The sequence below is a fragment of the Opisthocomus hoazin genome, chromosome 4 (assembly GCF_030867145.1).
Source record: "Opisthocomus hoazin isolate bOpiHoa1 chromosome 4, bOpiHoa1.hap1, whole genome shotgun sequence".
NCBI lineage: Eukaryota > Metazoa > Chordata > Aves > Opisthocomiformes > Opisthocomidae > Opisthocomus > Opisthocomus hoazin.
Genome location: NC_134417.1, coordinates 68,184,205 through 68,203,190, shown reverse-complemented (window position 1 = coordinate 68,203,190; position 18,986 = coordinate 68,184,205). Strand labels below are relative to the sequence as shown.

General features: G+C 40.1%; 1 protein-coding gene across 2 annotated transcripts in view; it reads right to left on the bottom strand.

Moving 5' to 3' along the window:
- The window catches only part of CDK6 (cyclin dependent kinase 6), a 138,271-nt gene that overhangs the window by 12,590 nt on the left and 106,695 nt on the right, over positions 1 to 18,986 (bottom strand). For both annotated transcript variants that reach the window (XM_075419335.1, XM_075419336.1), the window contains exon 6: positions 3,552 to 3,602. In XM_075419335.1, coding sequence (XP_075275450.1) covers positions 3,552 to 3,602 — 51 coding nt within the window. The remainder of the gene's footprint in view (positions 1 to 3,551; positions 3,603 to 18,986) is intronic.

Below are 18,986 nucleotides of genomic sequence, written 5' to 3'. Positions count from 1 at the left end.
AGGGTAAGGCAATAAAAGGGATGTTTCATAATGCTTCAAAGCTATGTGCAGTAATTGTTGCCCAAATTTAAACAATCTATTTGCTTCACAATACAGGTTTTAAAGTCTCAATTCAGCAGTGCCATAGGACTTGAATATCTTTATGTTTTTACTTTCAATTGTATTTCAGTTTTTCTTTACCCTTTGATAGACTATTTTAATTACTTTTTATAATTTATGTCTTTATTATTTAAATTCTAGAAGATATTATACTTATTATATAATCATGCTAAGGTTTTAAAACCCAAATAAATGAAATAGTAGGTAAACCTCCAGTATTGGATGTCTCGTACATTTCATGTTTTAGGCTGATGCTAATATTTGCAGGGCTAAAATGCTATTTTCTGACGTAAATTCTGGAAAAGACCATACATTATTTGTCATGTTTCAGGGAAAATAAATTTTTACAGCCTGTAAAATCGAGATTTTTAATGGAAGCGCTGACAGGGTAAGACAAGAAGGAACATGAAAAAACTTCACCGAGTACTTGGGTCTGCACTAAGTCAAATGCCACTAGGGAGCAGCATTGACCTTTCTTCTTAAAGAGGGTGGTAGTAAGACTGGGTGAGGCCATGGGCCAAACACTTTGATGTAAATAATAGGTTACCTGGGTGAACTTCGTGAAATTACTCCACATCTACCTACATGGATTTTAGATTGTAATTTGGCTCAGTTAAGATACATCTGAAAATTAATAAGTCCTCGGAACAACAGCATGGCTAGAAGGGCAAAGTAATTAAAATCTCAGGACAATGTGAATTTTACTACACCTGAAGATATCACAGCTCTTGGGAAATGATAAGTTAAATTTGTATGAAAAATTGAATTTTAATTTTATCACCACACATACGGTGGGGGTATGGGGCAACTCCCTTGGCCTCAGTGGTTAAAGCCATGTGATAAGCTGTTTGAGGATCTGGACCCGTATTAAATATAATACAAATAGCACCGTAGTAAGACAGGGGAGTTAAATATTTTCAGTAACAATAAAGTTTAACCTGCCATTCAAATGTGTTTGGTTAGTCCCAGATTTTAACGCTTGCATGAGAGAGCATGAACAGGGCAGGATAAGCACAGGCACAGGCAAAGCTAACAAAAGAAAACAAGAAGGCAGCCTGTCAGACAGGTAGGGTGGACAAGACCAAGAGAGGAAAGGAGAGATATTTTTAGTTACACACTCAGGTTGCACTCAAAACTCATAATAATTAATGTCTTGAGGAGATGCCCTCACTCTGGTCTGGTAGCACTACCATTTCAGTGACTAAGTTTGGGAGCATCTTGGATGAGTTTCACCTCCTGCCAAAGGTTCACGCCTGGTCTTGAGAAACGCTGAGTACTCTCCACTCCCATTGATCACAATGGGAGACAAGTCTGCTCAAACCACTGCGCTGTTTAGCCTGAGATCTATAAAAATATCCCACACGCTGATGGTGTCCTGGAAAAGCAGGAAATTGTTTTGGGCCACCTCCGAGGGATTTGCCCTCAAACGCGGTGGAATTTTACCTGACGCAAATCAGAACACACATGTAAAGCACAGGTAGACCACAGACCCATTATCTGAAAGAATGCATCAGTCCAGATTGCATGAAAATGCTGAAACTACTTTCTGTTCAAATTAGTCTGAAGAATGAGTCACTACTGTAGAAAGAAACAACCCTCCTACAAGAAGAGCTATGCCTAACTGTAGGGCATTCTCCAGCTGTGAAAACACAAAATAAACACTCTTTAATATAACCCCCCCAGAACCCAAGAAAGAAACTTTTGAACTATTTAAGGAGAACTGCACAAAAGAAGCAAAACCAAACTTTCTCTTTAAGTAGATGCGTAATAAGGAATTTCTTCTAAAATTAGTGCAGCTTTTTCTCTTCTTGATGAATTCTTTTCTGCACAGGTAATCTCAGCCCCTAGGGATGAAAGATCCCCATCGGAGGCTGCTGCTAGCAGCTATGCGTTTAATCCTAGTCCAGTTCATTTTGATTTTTCCTCTTAAATGTCATAAATAAATCAAAATCCGTAAAAAAAAATCACAGCTATGTCTTTTTAAATTATAAAATATGTTGTATGTATCAAAACTGTCTTCATTAATAAAGCAGAATATTGTAGGACTAAAGGAGCAGCTCTGGCAGAAGAAGAAAAAGTGAACTTTAAGGACTGATTTTTCTGGACTGGGCAGGAAGAGTTATTCAGCGCATGACAAATTAACCACGCAAGTGAGTCACATACACTGGTATGGTATGCAGGAAAGGGAAGTCAACTGTGTGAAATCAAGACCTGCAATTTATGAACCTAATATTAAATAATGAAAATGCTTAGGAACAGATCTGTTATGATTTGAGAACTGGAAAAATAGTTAAACAGAGAAATTCATTATTTGTTCTGTTTAAGCTCTTCTTCCTAGAAATTTTACTATCTTCTCTTTGGAATATCTTCAAGAGAATAATATTTCAGCCTTCTCTCTCTCTTGGTTTCTTTGCCTGTCTAGTTCTTATTTCACCTAGATCCCTGGATCCCTGCGGCCCCTCCATGCGAAAAGGGAAGGCAGAGGTGCAGAGGCAAACAAGCATTCATCCTCTGGAGTGGGACCAGCCCTATGCGGCTTTGATTTCCTAACCACATGATACGTACATCAGATCTTAAATTTACATAGTTCTTATAATTTGGAAACATTCCTTGCTCTGAAGAGCTTTTACAAGAAAAAGTGATACAATCCTACTTAATTATCAGGTTGGTAACATCAATAATTTAGTTTTCTGTTTTATAACTAAGAACATGTTTTGGAAGAGAATTATTCTACCTCAGAGAGTTTAGAGCTCCCCCACCTCCTCAAAGTATTTGATATATCTGAAGAAGAAAAGCACAAACTCCTAGAATTGTAAAATGGTTTTAAAATAAAGCCAATTAGTTCATCTCTGACAAAACACATCTTAAAATGCTGATATTCCTTCTGTTCTCACAATTATCTTCCCAACCAAAATGTGGACTGTTAATCATTTTAGCAGGCGACACAGTGTATTTTAAAAGCTAAAATATTTTCTTATGTACAGAAGTCTTTTCTGCAAAGAAGCTGTTGGTAGTCATCTTAGAGATTTCAGTTTGCTAACAATTCTAAAATATTCTAATATTGTTTTCTGCAATACACAAAGAAATTACTGTCAAATGAAACCTCTGTGTGAGTTTACATGAAGAGAATCTCTTGGATCTAACTGTTCAGGAATGTGCATGTATGGTACATGCACAATATGTTTAAGAGATTTACAAAGCCCGAAACAGAAGTCTCTCATAACTTCCTGATGATGACTGTTAGTTCTGCAGAACTATATTCCATGTTGCTTCCTCCTCCCACTCTGACACAGAATACACGGAAATATCATGTTGCATACGGTAGCAATAGGAAATATGTTCTAGGAATACTTTGTTCTGGTTACATTACTGCATAAAAAGCACAGCAAAGAAACCTCACAGTGTTTCAGTGTTAAACAGACATTGACATAATGCAACAAATTATTACTTACTCAAAGATTTTTCCTAGCTGATCAACATCTGAATTTCCACGGAAGAGTGGTCTGAAAGAATAAAAAAATATTTTTAGGATGTGACTTGCTTTAATTAATGTGAATTCATATTTGTCATTGACAGCTGCCAACATAGGGTGAAAACGTGTTATTTTTTTTGAGACCTCACTTCTTCCGCCTCCATGTTTTAGCCAGTCTGTGAGTGCACCTTTCAAGTTTCTACTAAAACTCACAAAAAAACGACAGATAAGACATATATCTGAATATGCTACTTTTGAAAATTTAATTGCATCCTTTAACATGAATGAAATAACTTTCCCTCTCTCAACCAATACTATCCTATGAATTGTCATCAACAAAATAGTTTTCAGTATAAAGAACATACTTAAATAGCTGTTTAGAGAGACAAAAACTGAGTGAATGTCATGCAATTCATTAAAACATAACAAAAATAGAGATTAATTATTATGGTTATAAATTCAAAATGAAATTTCTTGTATATTGTATATTGCAAATGTGCTCCTAGGTTTAAGGGGTCAAGTAAATGATGATGGATTTTTGAAGGTCTGGAAAGAATGGGGTGTGAAACAGTACAGAATTTACCTTGAAGGAGAGGAATACTTCTGCTGCATAAATAAAGATATGTTTAGGAAAGAAACAAATTAATAGGCTGAATGTCCAAAGGCTTTCAGAAAAAAAAGCGACAAAATACTTTCAGAGAGTGGTATACACTTTTTCTTTTCAAAGTGCAAATTAAAATATTTTCACTCATCATTTGTAAAATATTATCACCCCATAGTGCCTAAGTAAAATATGAAATTCAGATTTGTATTGCTGTATGGCTGTATTGCCGTCTTTGTGTTGAATTCAGTAAGGTGTGATCAACAGTGCAATTTTATGTTTAAATTCCCAAGACATTCCAACTGATGGATGACTAAGAATCTAGCCAAGAACGACTCTAATCTCTGTGGAGATCAGGCCCAAGATGTTTGGTACAATTTTAGTTCAACAAATGGTAAGTTACTCCAAGAAACGCAATTCAGAGATGCTGCAAACTGAGATACTAACTTGGGTCGACTGATAGCCAGGCTGCCCCTCTCTTCTGGAGCACAGCTCTTGAAGTACAGTGCGTGCTGTAAACTTATGGCTACAGTTTCCAAAACTGTTCAGCTGAGACCTGGTGACTTGACAAAAAATGCATATTCATCAGTTCTCCTGCCTCTCTCTGCATACTCCTTTTCTACTGTCAGATACAGGACCTTAACAGCAGTGATAGCCAAAGACGTCATTTCACTGTTGCTCTTCACAGGAGAAGATGTCTCCCATCTACACTGGGAGAACAAGGAGCACTCAGCTATGGCCCTTCCCCTCTCATTGCCCAGATGCAGAGGCAGGTGTAGGATCTGGATCTCCTTTTGCTAACCATGAGTTAATTCTGAAAAATGGCGCTTTACATCTTTACACTTGCACATAAACAGTAGAGCTCCATGTCACTGCCTATCTTGGAGGTCCACACCAAACACAGTAGACCCTGAGCACTGTGACATTTCTCAGTTAGACATTATAATATCTGCAGAAATCCATGCCACCAGGACAAAGAGCAGAGCAATAACTGGAAGACATGCTGACCATCTTCGATGAACTAAACATGCATTTTGTCTCCTTCATGTTTGCTGCCATTCAGTATCAACTTACACTGCAAACTGCTTTGTGCAGGGATGTTGAGAGAACACTTTAGTCAAGTCTGATTTGAAACCACACGACATTCGATTGAAACTCACAGGGTAAAATGCGGTAGCCTGTTAATTGTCCATAAAGGGCTTTATTTATTTTGACTCTGAATAAATCACAAATAATGGCATGCACTGCTTCCCAGATATACATGACATATACTAACTGCAGCTTCTTTAACAAGACCATTTCAACTCATATGTAGAGGTTTCTGTATTTTTTTAAGCTTTAAGGTATCCAGCAATACTGGCTTCTACAAGAAACCAAAGCTTAATTTCACTCAGACAGGAGCATCTACTTCTGCTGTAAGTTTTGAGCCTGATTTTCGAAGTGGTCAGTAGCTACAATCCTAGTATTGCTTGTGGCAGCACACACTCCGTGTCTTCCAAAGCCAGACCATATGACAACCTTAGACATTTTTTTGAATGACTGCTTAAAGTTATTAACATACAGTAACTTTGAGTATTTAATTTTGGCTCCAGCATTAGAATATTTGGGCCCTTTAAACTAACAAAATCTACACAATCAAATAATCCTATCCATGCAAAGGGAAAGCTGATTTAATGTTTTAAAATGTATGCTGAACCTTGCGTTAATGTGAAAGCTTGGCAAAGTCAGCCTTGTTCTCAAATCACCTTAGGCAGTGTCATGCCAAAACAAGTACGATTCTTGGGATTTTTAAGGGAGGTTTTTCCCATCACTGCTGCTGTCTCAGATTCACTAGGCATTGAAGCAAGAATTTAAATTCTTTTTAATACATAATTATACAACACAAGGTGACCTTCCAACATACTTTGATATTTCATCATAATGAAGTGTTATTAATTCATCTTTCAGTCTCCTATCCATCCCACCATCATGACTACAAGAGAATGCCAACTCCAGGCTAGGCACCACTAATGTAATGAAATTTGCCTCATGAATTTTGGCTGGAGGTTCAATTGGAATATTGGACGGATGATTGGGGAAGCAGATCCACTTAATCAGCAGCCGTATGAAGATCTCATCTCACATTTTGGCACGTTACTCTCTAGTGAGGACTTGCCAGCACCTCAAGTCCAGTACACATAAAAACTTTCACCTCAAGCTGATTGTTCTTTTAATTCTACTCTTAAAGGTGGACATCAGGTCTCTTTATCGCTGAACTGGGAGCATACTCTGCAGCCACAGAAATGTAAAATTTCACCTTTGCTCTTGGTATCTTTCACTTTACTCACTCACCCACTCCACTCCCTGAGGTGAATTTATGCAAGCTGAATCCAGAAGTCCTTACTTGGGGATATATTCTGCTTTCTGTGATGATAATCTGTGTAAGACTGGTTAAACTCCGAGAGTCTAATTTTGTAGAATTCTTTCATTTTTCCTCAGGAAAGGCATGGAGCTGGATTTGTCTGCTGTGGCAGAAGATGTGAGCCTGTCCCCTGACTTCGGAGACTCCTAAAAATCTGTGTGTATGTGCGTCTCAGGAAAGAGGGATATTCCAACAGAGGAAGAGGCTATCCACGGGGATACACTTGCCTTTTGTATGGTTCCTTGATGCTCTCAGTCTTCCCTGACTTTGCTTGCTACAAAATCCACGCTCTGAGGGCCCCAACACCATCACTCTTACAATACACACATTTGAGTAGGGAAGAAGATGGGACTAAAATACTTACAGTGCACCTATAATTTAACTTATAACTTACAGTGCACATATAATTTCCCTATTTGCTCAAGAAGTCTCAGATGTTGTTGTGTCCCCATAATTTCCTATTTTTGTTGTCTGTTGCTTCTTTGATTTTTGAAGGAGAAGGGGGGAGAGAAATGTTACAGGGAATCTGGAGGTGTCCATCTTGTTTGACCACTCCTTCTCCAGGCCTTGGGGCTAGACTGTTATCCGCTGCCTCTGGAATGGTGCCCACTGAATCCAGGAAAACCCCTTTCACGTCTAATGTAGGACCGGAATGCCCTTAGACTACAGATATGAAGATGAGTTGAAGGCACCATATTACTACCCTGTTCTGTTAAAATAAACTCCGATTGGAGTCAATAAGCATGTACCTTAGTCCCCGAGGTACAAAATGTGCAGCTGCACTATTAAATGGATATTAGTTATGAGTCTGCATTGTGACTTATTTTCACAGGATAAATCTATCTACCTTTTTATATGGCAGTCCAACATAAAGATGCATATGATTCCTGGGCTGCATGAGGAACAGCATTGCCAGCCTCCCTCGAGGGAGGGGATCCTTCCCCTCTGCTCAGCACTGGTGAGGCCACACCTGCAATGCTGGGTCCTGTTCTGGGTTCCCCAGTACAAGAGAGACATGGACATACTGGAGAGAGACCAGCAAAGGGCCACGAAGACGATTAAGGGACTGGAGCATCTGACGTATGAGGAAAGGCTGAGAGAGCCTGTTTAGCCTAGAGAAGAGAAGGCTCAGGGAGGATCTTCTTAATATCTATAAATACCTGAAAGCAGGGTGCAAACAAGATGGAGCCAGACTCTTTTCCTTGGTGCCCAGTGACAGGACCAGAGGCAATGGCCACAAATGGAAACACAGGACGTTCCTTCTGAACATATGCAAATACTTTTTTACTGTGAGGGTGACTGAGCACCAGGACAGGTTGCCCAGAGAGGTTGTGGAGCCTCCCACCTTGCAAATATTCAAAAGCTGTCTGGACATGGTCCTGGGCAACCGGTTCCAGGTGGTCCTGCTAGAGCAGGGGGAGTTGGACCAGATGATCTCAAGGTCCATTCCAACCTCAACCACCCTGTGATTCTGTGATAATACAGAAATAAAAATACAGATCCCAACAAAAGGTTGCAATGCAAAACCTCACAAATCCTGAAAAAGTGACCATCTGCTTATAGTTTAGGAGGGCTTGCACCACCAATCTTCTGGCCAAAAGGCTCTCATGCTTATATGTAGCTGAACAAATTAGATTTCACCATTCACCAACTTTGGGCTCTTTTCTCTTGTCCAGAGAAATATACTCAGCTCATGTTGTTTCATGCTGCGTTTCACCTTCACTGAATACTCTGTCTATCAGAACCAGATATTGGTGTCTGACAGGTTGAGTACTTTATTTTATAGACACTGTGTTTCATGTCTGTGCTACTCGGTAAAAACTGAGATATAAACATTTCCTAAGCAAGTCTCCATGAAAAAAATTTCCCTGGTGCAACTCCATGGGCATGCCAAAGCAATTCTAAAAGTATTGTATACAATGACAATGCAAAGACACCCAAGAGATAAATGAGGTTTAACTGTAAACTGGCCACATTACTTCTAGACTTTACTTTCAGCCTTTGCTCTACAAAGCAAAGAGAGTCTGTAACTTTTCACAATAAAAGTTAGAATTTTCAGAAAGATTGGAATTAAAGATATTGATAAGCACTGCTCTAGTCTATACTGCAGTGCAGACACAAGGGAAAAACAGGCTAATAAAACTACATGCATTAAGGCACAGAAGAAGATTTCTGGAGGTTTCTTGGTAGTGGCTGACATTTTGAACTCATTAGTGACATTCTGAGTGGAAACATTCTTCCAATTTCTGACACTGAGTTATTAAACTACAGGTGAAATGGATACATGGAAGAAAGGCTGTGTGAAGAACAGTATTGAAGAGGGAAAAAAAGTCAAGAAATTATCTTTCTAACCAAAACATATTACAGAGCTACCATGACAATTCTAGAGTTGCCAATACAATTGCCTCCAAGGCTAGACCTGTGTCTTTAAAGTTATGTTAAGTAGTAACATCCAAAATAACTATCTGGATTCTTTCTGCTAGTCCATTGGCTCAGTGTGGTGACAACAGCAGTTGGGAGTTCCATCCCCTACTTGTTATCACAGAAAAAACAATAAGGATAATCTCTTGATTACTGACTTGAATATATACAATATACTCAGTGAAAAGTCTGTATATTGGCAATCCACACGTACTTAGTGAAGTCATACAAGCACTCCCTGAAATGAAAAGAGCATCATGGGTGGGAAAGGTAAAACTTGTTTTTTGGGCAAGTAGGGCTTAGACAGTCTGGTTGAAGAGATGGCAAGGAGAAGCGCTGGGAAGAAAAGCAGCGATTCCAGAACGGCAGATGCTGCTTTGAAGGCACTGGACAAGATGGGGGAGATGTTGAAAGAGAAAGTCCATGATAATTTGACATAGTGGAGAGAAAAACGAGAAGAGAAAAAATATAGAAGCAGTTCGCGGAAGTGGTACAAGGAATTTTAGAAGTTGGTAAGGTTGCAGTAGTTAAGTCTAGGAGTTTGTATGTCTGTGTGTATAAGATCAACAAGGTGACGGTGAAGAAACTAAACAAGCTAAAGCCAAGAAACGTTTGCCAAGGAATCCTGCATCGTGCCATGGGAAACCTGCCAAGCTACATAGTCTGTGACTCAGAGATATATTTAAATGATGGGTTTTTTTTCTTCATATTACAAAATGTGAATAGCTGGCAAATAATTTTGTCAAATTCTTAGTTACTTGTTATGAAGAAAATATTTTCATTTTTAGAATTAAAAACAAATAATACCTAAAACTAGAATTATGAGATGACTAGAAATAACATGATCTGGACTGTCCCGTGGAAACCTTTATTCAGAGGGATTATTTCTGAGCTGATTCCTCTCTCTTGTTCCCACCACTGTTTCTCTTTGACAGATCCCCTGGACAAGTCAGTATTACAGGCATGAAAAGAGAAACTAAGGCAAGATAAAAGAAAAAAATATGTATCACTGTTTAAAGATGAAGATCATTTGCCCTAAAGATGAAGATCATTGGCCCTCCTGATAGGTAAAATGAATGTGGTACAGTATAAAACTTGACTCTGAAAACAGGCCACAGCTGACAACATTGCATGCTCTGGACAGTTACCCACTTCCAGTCACAAGTGACTTGCCTCAGCTGTTGTGCAATTCAGAGTTCTCATTTTAAACGTAACATTTTTTGTACTTCTCCCTCTCCTTTCCCTTTAATAATATCTTTGTGTGGGTGGGTGCCAGACACAGCATAGGAAGAAGTTACTTCATGTAGAGCTTATTATACTTGATCACAAATTGCTCAAAACTTAAGAAACTTATCTTCTCTTCTCCTACACAGAAGAAGAAAGATGACATAGATAAACATTATAACTGAGGAAATACTCTTCAGCTAAAATCAGACAGAAAACAGATCAGCCATCTTGAGTTTCTCATTTTAGTCTTTAACAGGTCAATTTTTTTCCTGAAGTCTATCATTCTTCAAGCAGTATAGTACCACAATCATGAATAACATCTTTAAGATCATTTGGGCTATGCGATTATCAAACTATTATTAGAATTAGATCTAATGGGTCAAAAGAATTGCAATAGTTACTATTTTCTCTGGAGTTTCTCATGTCACCCAGTAGACAGAAGCAGATGAAGGGAAACAGGTAGTTTCTGAAAAACTACCGCAAACATCCAGTACTGTAGAGTGTTGAATTTGCTGCCCATAGCTATTTAAAATGAAGTAAATGAATTCTAAAATGAAAGATAATATTTTGACCCTCAAATGCACATACAGTCTATTTCCTAAGAAACGTACAGAATTTCTGCCTGAACTAGGAAAGCGAGGTGCTTTCTGTGCTGTGTGTAGATACAAGCCAACAAGGGAAGGAGCCAGCTGGCACAGCGAGCTTCCAGGACACTCTTCATGTACAGGTCGAAAGCTGCTAGAGATGTGGCTGGAAGCTGCAAGCCACTGGTATGCAAGAGGAGGTAACGAATGTTTCCTGGTGGGGGTTTTCATAGTGAAAAGTTTGCACTGCTTTGCTGCACATTATTGTATTACATGGAGATGCTGGACTTTCTGAGGGTTTTTAACATACAGGTTGGCAGCCTGGGAAGAGCCAGAGTTGTACAGTGGAACAATCACCACAGATTTGCAGATGGATATGCATATTCTCTTTGCACGCATAACTGAAAGGGAAACGTTAGTAAAAGGGAAACCAAACAGAGGCACTGTGTACAGCTTTACAATCAAAGCGGGGCCAACCTACAGCGTAGATTCAGCTGTTGATTAAAAATACGGCAAAAAGCAGTAGAAAGAGCATAAATGAGTGAAAATATAAGCATCTTCAAAGCTCCCTTAGGAACTGGGCACAGGAAGATCTTTTTCTGGGTGCTTACCATTTACTTGACACCTTTCATGTAAGCATCATGTTTCAAGGTCACACGTGGCCTTGGAGCAGAATGATGGGCCTTGTCCCCCATCACTGACATAAAAGGGAGCTTTATCACAGGCATCAATGACCCCAGGATCAAGCCAAGTGAGATCTGGTTTCACAACCTCTTATAAGAAAAAAAAAAAGGCTCTTAAACAGAAGGATACACATATATATATATAAAAACCCCAAAAAGTAAGGTAAGCGCAGATAACATCTTTGACCAGAATATGGTCTAACATGGGCAGATCTCATCTGTTCCTGGGCAGAACTGCTTCAGCATTCATCATTTCCCACTGCTTTTTGAAATGGAAGAGCCTTGATAGGTTGAACGTCCTTCACTTATTCCCTCAGCACGCACGTCACAGTTCTCTTATCTGTGGACATTTGCTTCTCCAGAAGATTTGTAGGTTTATTTCACCAGGGCTTTAAAAGTCTTTATCTGAGCACAGGGAGCACGATATAACAGTGGCATTTTGAGAATTGTCCCAACATTTGAAGAAAGTTCTGGAAATACATACACAACTGACCTTGGAAAAAGGGAAAGGAAAAAAAAATGTATGGTCTCTGCTTGGAGCGGAAAAATAAGCATTCCTCTTATTTGTACTGACAGTTCTACCAACAATATGATTTAACCATTTGTGTGTTAAACACCCACCTGATCACTGCACACAGTTAAATTACATTTATCTTGTCAGTCAGCAGTCTGAATTTTAACTATACAACTAAACTGCAGGCTTCTGCATTTTTAGAGCATCCTGAAAGAACTACTGGTATGACAAATACAATATGGTCATGCTCTTCCCGCAATCACTTACTTAGTTTTCTGTATTCTCGTCTTTCTCATGAATCTATTTCATATCCCCTTTCTAAACCTCCACTCTCTAAAACTGCCATGCTTATTGTGCAACTCATTTTAAGGGTTTGAAGGCAGTAATTGAAATATGGATTAGCTAAAGGCTGCCCTATGTGGATGGAGAGGAGCCAAGGGGGCTGCTTCCTCTCCAGTTCACTCACACAAGCAGTGGTGCCAACCAGCGTGCAGGACGCTGTGCGCAGACAGTGTGTGTGTGTGTGTATGTGTCTGTGCAGAGCTCAGGAAAATTCTCACCTCCAGGTGTTTGTGCCTGTGAACAAATTTGCCCATATTTTCCATGAAAAGATCTAAATCCTCCTTCCAGAGCATACCAGAGCGGTTTTTCACCACCCCTTTCACTTAGCTTATAATTTACTCCTCACTTAAAAATCTAGCAGACAGCACTCCAAAATGACACGTTTTAGCCAGAGTGTGAAGGTGCTCTGTAATGCTGTATCTATTCAAATCACAGTTTTCAGAGATACAGAATTATTTTTGCATAGTTCCACAACTTTTCTTGAAATGCCACAATGACTCTGAGAAAGCTCATCAATTGACATTTACCATATTTATGGTCTAATAAACCCTTTTGAAATGGACTTTGCTCTGAGAGTGCCTCTAATGCTGAAACTAGTTTTAATCAAGGAGATAGGTAACAGGTTTTCAAGTCTGAAGCCCTCTAATTAAAATCCAATTCATGTTCCACAAACTGAAAGTATTTTCAATGAGATTGCTTTCCCAGTAAAGCTTTAAACCAAAAGATTTTGTGCCATTGGGTTGATTTCCCTTGGAATAAACTCCAAGAAAATGTGGAACAATGTTGTCATTCTTGTATCAACTGAAAGTCTACGCACTCCTAATTACTGCTTGAAAGAAACTAACTCTTACCTACACCTGATTCCTCTGTATCAAAGCAGAAGCAAGCTAATGTAAAAGGAACGCACGTGCTGCACACACTGGTTCATTCGATCTGCCCAAAGATACTTGGCAAATTAACATCCAAGTATGTGTTCCCAGGTTTTCTAGGGGTTTATTTCTTTCTCAATAATGCTAAGCAAGGAGCTTCACAGACTAAAACATACCCTATAGATAAAAGAGCTTATACTCAAAATAAGTAGTATAAAGTCATGAGAAAGGACAGTGTTATAAATGATGCTTTAGCTCCATCATTATGAGTTACACAAAATGGTACATCTACTGGACTAAATTACTAGTCTTTATTTTTTTTTTAATTCTAGAGCTGGGAAGAGTATGGCAGAAAAGCAAATACTCAACTATAAAAGCATCGGAAAAAAATCTGAGAGACAAAATCTTTTCTGTCACCTGCAGCAGTACAGTGACAGAGTGATAATGAGGTAAGAGAGGCTGCGCGTGGGCACTCTCTGAGACTTCAGACAAGGGAGCTCCAACAAATGTCAAATTTCCATATTTGAAGGGCAACATAGAGTTCAAAATATTCTACACAATCTAGAACATAAAATTCTCAATACAGAATAAAATCCAAGAAAAGGGTATTTTATTTTCCTCTGGGAAAACATTACAAGCTAAGAGACATACTCCTTGGGTTTTCTCTCCAACTGGGCTTGAGCTGCTCCTCTGTGGTATTGAGCATGTTTTGATCTATGATCACTTCTGTTGGCCCCATATTAGGTGTTAATGGCACCTGTTGCACTAAGTCTCTCTCAATTTTCAGATAAACTCCAAACATCAGAAGAACTGCCACCCCCCTGCAACTAATATGTCTCATCACCTTCAGCTGTAATAGAACACTCTTGGTCAGAAAAAAATCTCTGAAAGGGGATTACAACCCTTCAGACAAGAAAGGCAGGGAAAACATTTCAGTACTAAACAGTAAACTGTTATGTGAGCAGAGGTGAAATTTCAACTTCAAACTTTTTCTCCAGCTGCCGAGTCTGACTGTCAAAAGACATGAAAGTGGATTAGAAGGACAGTGTGAAGAAAATACTTTAATTTTTAGCAGCTGTGCTGGCTTACTGTGAATCAATAAACACCTGCAGAAAAACTTGAGATAAGCATTTAAGGTAGAAAGTATGTATAACAACCATGAAAGGAAAACTGACACAGTTTTCAAAGGCCAGTTAAACTAGATATTGCCCTAAGCAATACTTTGTCCCATGCAATACATTTGGTTACCGAGGCTGGAGAAGCTGCAAGATTTACATTCACTGGCCCTTGACAGTGCATAGTACTCTGAGTTCACCTGTTGCGAGCTCTCCAGTTACTTATCCTGTTCAGCTATTAGTGATTTCACATAAAATCTTTTTCTTCCACTTCAATCCAGCCCAAAAGAAAGAGTAAGTTAGTTTCTTGTGTTAAAGAGAAAAAACAGGAAAAGAACTTCCAGGTGACGACACTGATCAGATGCCACTGTCCCCTATGCAACTACAGCGTTAACACAGTTTATGCTGTAGATTTGTGTGTTTCACATCTTCCCAAATGAATTTTGGGACAATGCTCATGCTGTTATCTCTGCTTTGCTGTTACTGAGCCATAGACCTGCTTTTTGTTGTCTGTGGCACAACTCTATTGGCTTTTGACATTATTTTCATGGGAATAGCATACAACTCTGTCTTTACAGAATGAATGTTTCTTCAGTCTCCAAAATATTGAGCACCTGTAGCTCCTTGAGCCACCCCACATCTTGAATTTTTCACTCCTCACATCACCAGGTTGTTCACCACCTTCACATCCACTACAAGGAGCTCCCCAAGATCCAGATGGAGTGAGTTGTCATTTCTGAAAAAAACATCTGATTTGCTCAGAATTAAAAAAAATAGAATCCTCTTCTGGAGTAAGTGAATAACTGAGTAAAATCTTCCTCCATGGTAAGCCTTGCTTTTCATACAGTTGTGGTTGGAGTGTTTGCCAAAAATGGAGAGTTTACCAAGAAGTCTGGGCCTTCTTTAAACTCTGCTCTCACTTTCTGGCAAAGTGCCCTCACCACCTAACTCCTAAAAGATCTAGGAGATGAGCAACACCTACCTCTCCTTTTGCAATGACTTTCCAGAAAAGCAAAACTGATTCCAAGGCAGGAGAGAAGCAAGCAAGCCTGTTTCTGTGCCTCACTGGGTAGGACACCCAGCTAGGACACAGTTCTGACTTTGTATATATACTCTTTCATTGCTAATGGTCTGATGAGGTCTAGTTGTAACTGAGTATCTTCATTCTTACAGCAACAGAGTATGATTCATCACTGCTAAAAACAGGCTTAATTTAACTGCTATAGACAGGAACATTACTGAAAAATCTCTTGCTACATATACTTCTTTAGATGCTGAAAGCTTGCACTCCAATTATTTGGACATAAAGAGCACTTAAATTATTATTAAATTGTATAGAACAGTGTGTATGCTGTACTGACATAATAATAAAACCTATTTCATAGACATAATCTAATAAAAATGATCTGGTAATTCACTATAGTTGGTCAAATTCTGGATGATATAGCTAATTGAGTCATTATCTTTAGGTAACTGATTCAGACTCAGTCAAAATCAATAGTAACTGAATCTTCATGCCAATTTATTCCAGCTCAGTAGAATAAATGAGTGGAAATGAAGTAATCCCTTGGATGAAATTCTTACTTGACAAATGTCTATATTCCAAAAGCACTTATTACTGACAAATCTGGATACATTAGGAGAGAAGCTTATGAATGCAGAGAATATTTAAGTAAAAGAAGAAATACTGCATCAGAGATTGTCTCAGAGCTGCTTCTGGACGGTATGCGTTCAGTGCATCTATAAAAGGAAAGCAGAGCACATTACGCCTGAGTTTCTGGAAGAAGTCATATGGTTTGACCATACATAGCCAGAGTGCCGTTTCCTCAAAGGCTGCAACATGAAGCATGCCGCCAGCGTAAGTGGGCAGCCAGGCATGTCACATGTTGACATCAAGAGCCCTCGACTTGTCAGATCCTGGCTCTGCCTCCAGCAGAGTCAGCGTACCATGGTGGCTATGACTTGCACGGACTCCTTCGTACAGGGCCAGCATGCTGGCAGGTCAAGCAGGGCACTCCAGTGAATGTGACAGCAGTGCCACAGGCGTTGTGCAAAAAAAATCACAAGCAAGGCAACAACACGTGTGTTCATACCGCAAGGCGAACTGTGTCTTCAAAGGAAGCAGGGACAGGAACTAGCGTGAGCTGTATTCTGCCATGCCTCTTCTCTGTTTTTCAGCACACAGCCAACACCGGGACCCTGAGGGCTGACGGCAAAGGCGGCCCCAGCTACGTGTGGGTACCACGTGTGCTGCTCTGTGGTACTCAGCACGCACATGCAGGAGAGGCTGTGGCCACCTCCCTTCCTCCCCAAATCAGGACTCTATCTAGGTCTTTGACATCTGCCACTACAGCAAAGCACAGACTCCCAGATCAGCTGGCAAGTTCTCTGCAGTGGTCTTAACCCTGCGGCGTAGGTAAGCTTTTCCACAACGGCAGCGGTTCCCTTGGAGAAATGGTTTTCCAGAAATCAAAATATCAAACTTACTCTTGCTTTCTCTTTGACATTTTGAGCTCTCCTCTCACTGTCAGTTATTTACTTGGTACAAATCAATACAACGTTTCAGAATACTGTTATGTTTTGCTCTGCTGTCAGCTGTTTTTAAACTTCTGCTGTTCTCTGTTCCTTTAGGTGCACTTTCCACTTCTCTCATGCAGATTCATGACTTTTTTTTTGATGTAAAGAACACCTAACAGTTTTGGTGAGCACCTACATATTGAGAATTGCTAGTGCAAAGCTGCCGAAAAGCAGACACAAATGCGAGATAGATTTGTCCTACATACTTCTGAACTATTACAGACCGGTTTTACGACTGGCCAATGGTAGCTAATTATGAGATTTCTTTTCTGGACAATCAAACACAGAAAACTCAGTAAAGTTGCCCAGATCAAAATTTATGACCAGACACTCAATTTGGAAAAAAACCCCACACTTCGGAGCTCAGCAACATGACCCATAGCTAGTCTAGTCTTTCTCCCCGCTCTCCAGTGTGCACCAGTGTCCAGGAAAGGATCCCGTACACGCACTTGGAGTTTAAACAGCTTTTTGTAGCCATTTTCTTATGAAAGAGAAAAGTAAATAAAAACAATGTTTAGTTCTATTACCAGTCAAACAAAAGTACACAGAGCTTCCCCCAGCCAAACTCTAGGCAAAAAGCAAAGCCTCTCTCAGCCAAGTTCCTGAAGAGGGAAGCTGTGTGAAAGAGCCAGGGGACCCTTTCAAAAGGGAAGTCTTTGGGCAGCGTACAGCTGGCTATCCCTCTCCGGGCTGGAGAGGAAGGGGCACGGGTAACATTGCTCTGCTTCTCTCCTGTTCTCTGGCTGGTGGAGTGACCGCCGAAAGCCATCTGCAGCTGGGGATGCCATCAAAGCAGCCCTCAGGCTGCTCTGGCTTATCCCAGGAATGAGCTTGTCTTTGAGACGCTCCAGAAGACACAAAGGTGGAGCACCTTCACATCGACTGGCCAGCAGCTGTGCTGAGCACAGCTCAGCATGAGGGAGCCAGGCGTTTCTGCTGCCAGCTGCATTTCCAAACATCCATTACAAATGCTACCATGCTAATACCAAGGACTTACAAATATCTACATCATGACTGACACGTTGTGGTCTTTCTCCTAGCCACAAGGTCTTTTCCTCTGACCTCTGGCCAGGCTAATTCAGATTGTCACAGACTGGAATATCACCCCTCTAAGGGATGTATATTTTTTCAAGGATGACGTGTTCAGGGGGATTTCAGACTAGTGCTGTGCCACCTGCAGATGAAGAAGCTACGGGAAGCTTTCCAGGAGGGGAGCTCTCTCGTGAGCTTCCGCTGGGCTTGAGCTGTGTGCTGCCACCGGCTGTCAGGCCAGGGCCACCTGGCCCCGGTCCCTTGGACACTGCCTGGCCTGACATGACCCCACACCTAAACTTAACAGTCAAATTAAACTTGGTCAGCTAACACTGTTTCTGTGGGTCTTCTTACCCCTGCCTCAAGGTTCCCTTCTGTTTTTTTGTCACGGTTAGTGACAGTTTTTGGTTTCTATGGTTTATCAACGGTTTCCCTTACCAACAGATCTATTCCCCTGACTGAAAGTCTGGCACAGCTGGAAACTAGAAGGAAAACCACAAGTGAATGGCCTGGCACTCACTCACCACTCATCTCCAACCACAGACTGATACAGTTACTGGATTTGACTAACGGCTATCAATCAGCCCAACTGTAGACACTTACAAAGATATCAGCTAGAAAAGGCTTGAGGGAAAATGTCTGCTAAAAACCAACAAGGTATTTTACTTTTGATGGGATGATGCTGTCTTGGAAATTCACATCTATTTCCTACTTGATAATTAGTGGTATTATTCTGTTTGCCCTTTTCTCCATTAACGTGAGATTGTCCTCTGCCCAAAGCCAATGGCAGTTCTGCCTTGGAGGTCAGATTAAACAGAAAACAATCCTGCTTATCCAAAAACTGGAATAACATGAACAAGTGCCTTCCTTTGTTAGTTAAGTTTGAAGCAAAATGTCATTGTTGTTCCATCAGATCGCTAAGGTCACTAAGCAAAATTGTGGCTTGTTTCCATTCAACTTAAAAAATGCTTGAAAAAAATCTTTGTAATAGGTTGGCCACCTAGCTGGGGAGGAAGAAAAAATCCTGTTTTATTAGGTCTGGTTTGGAA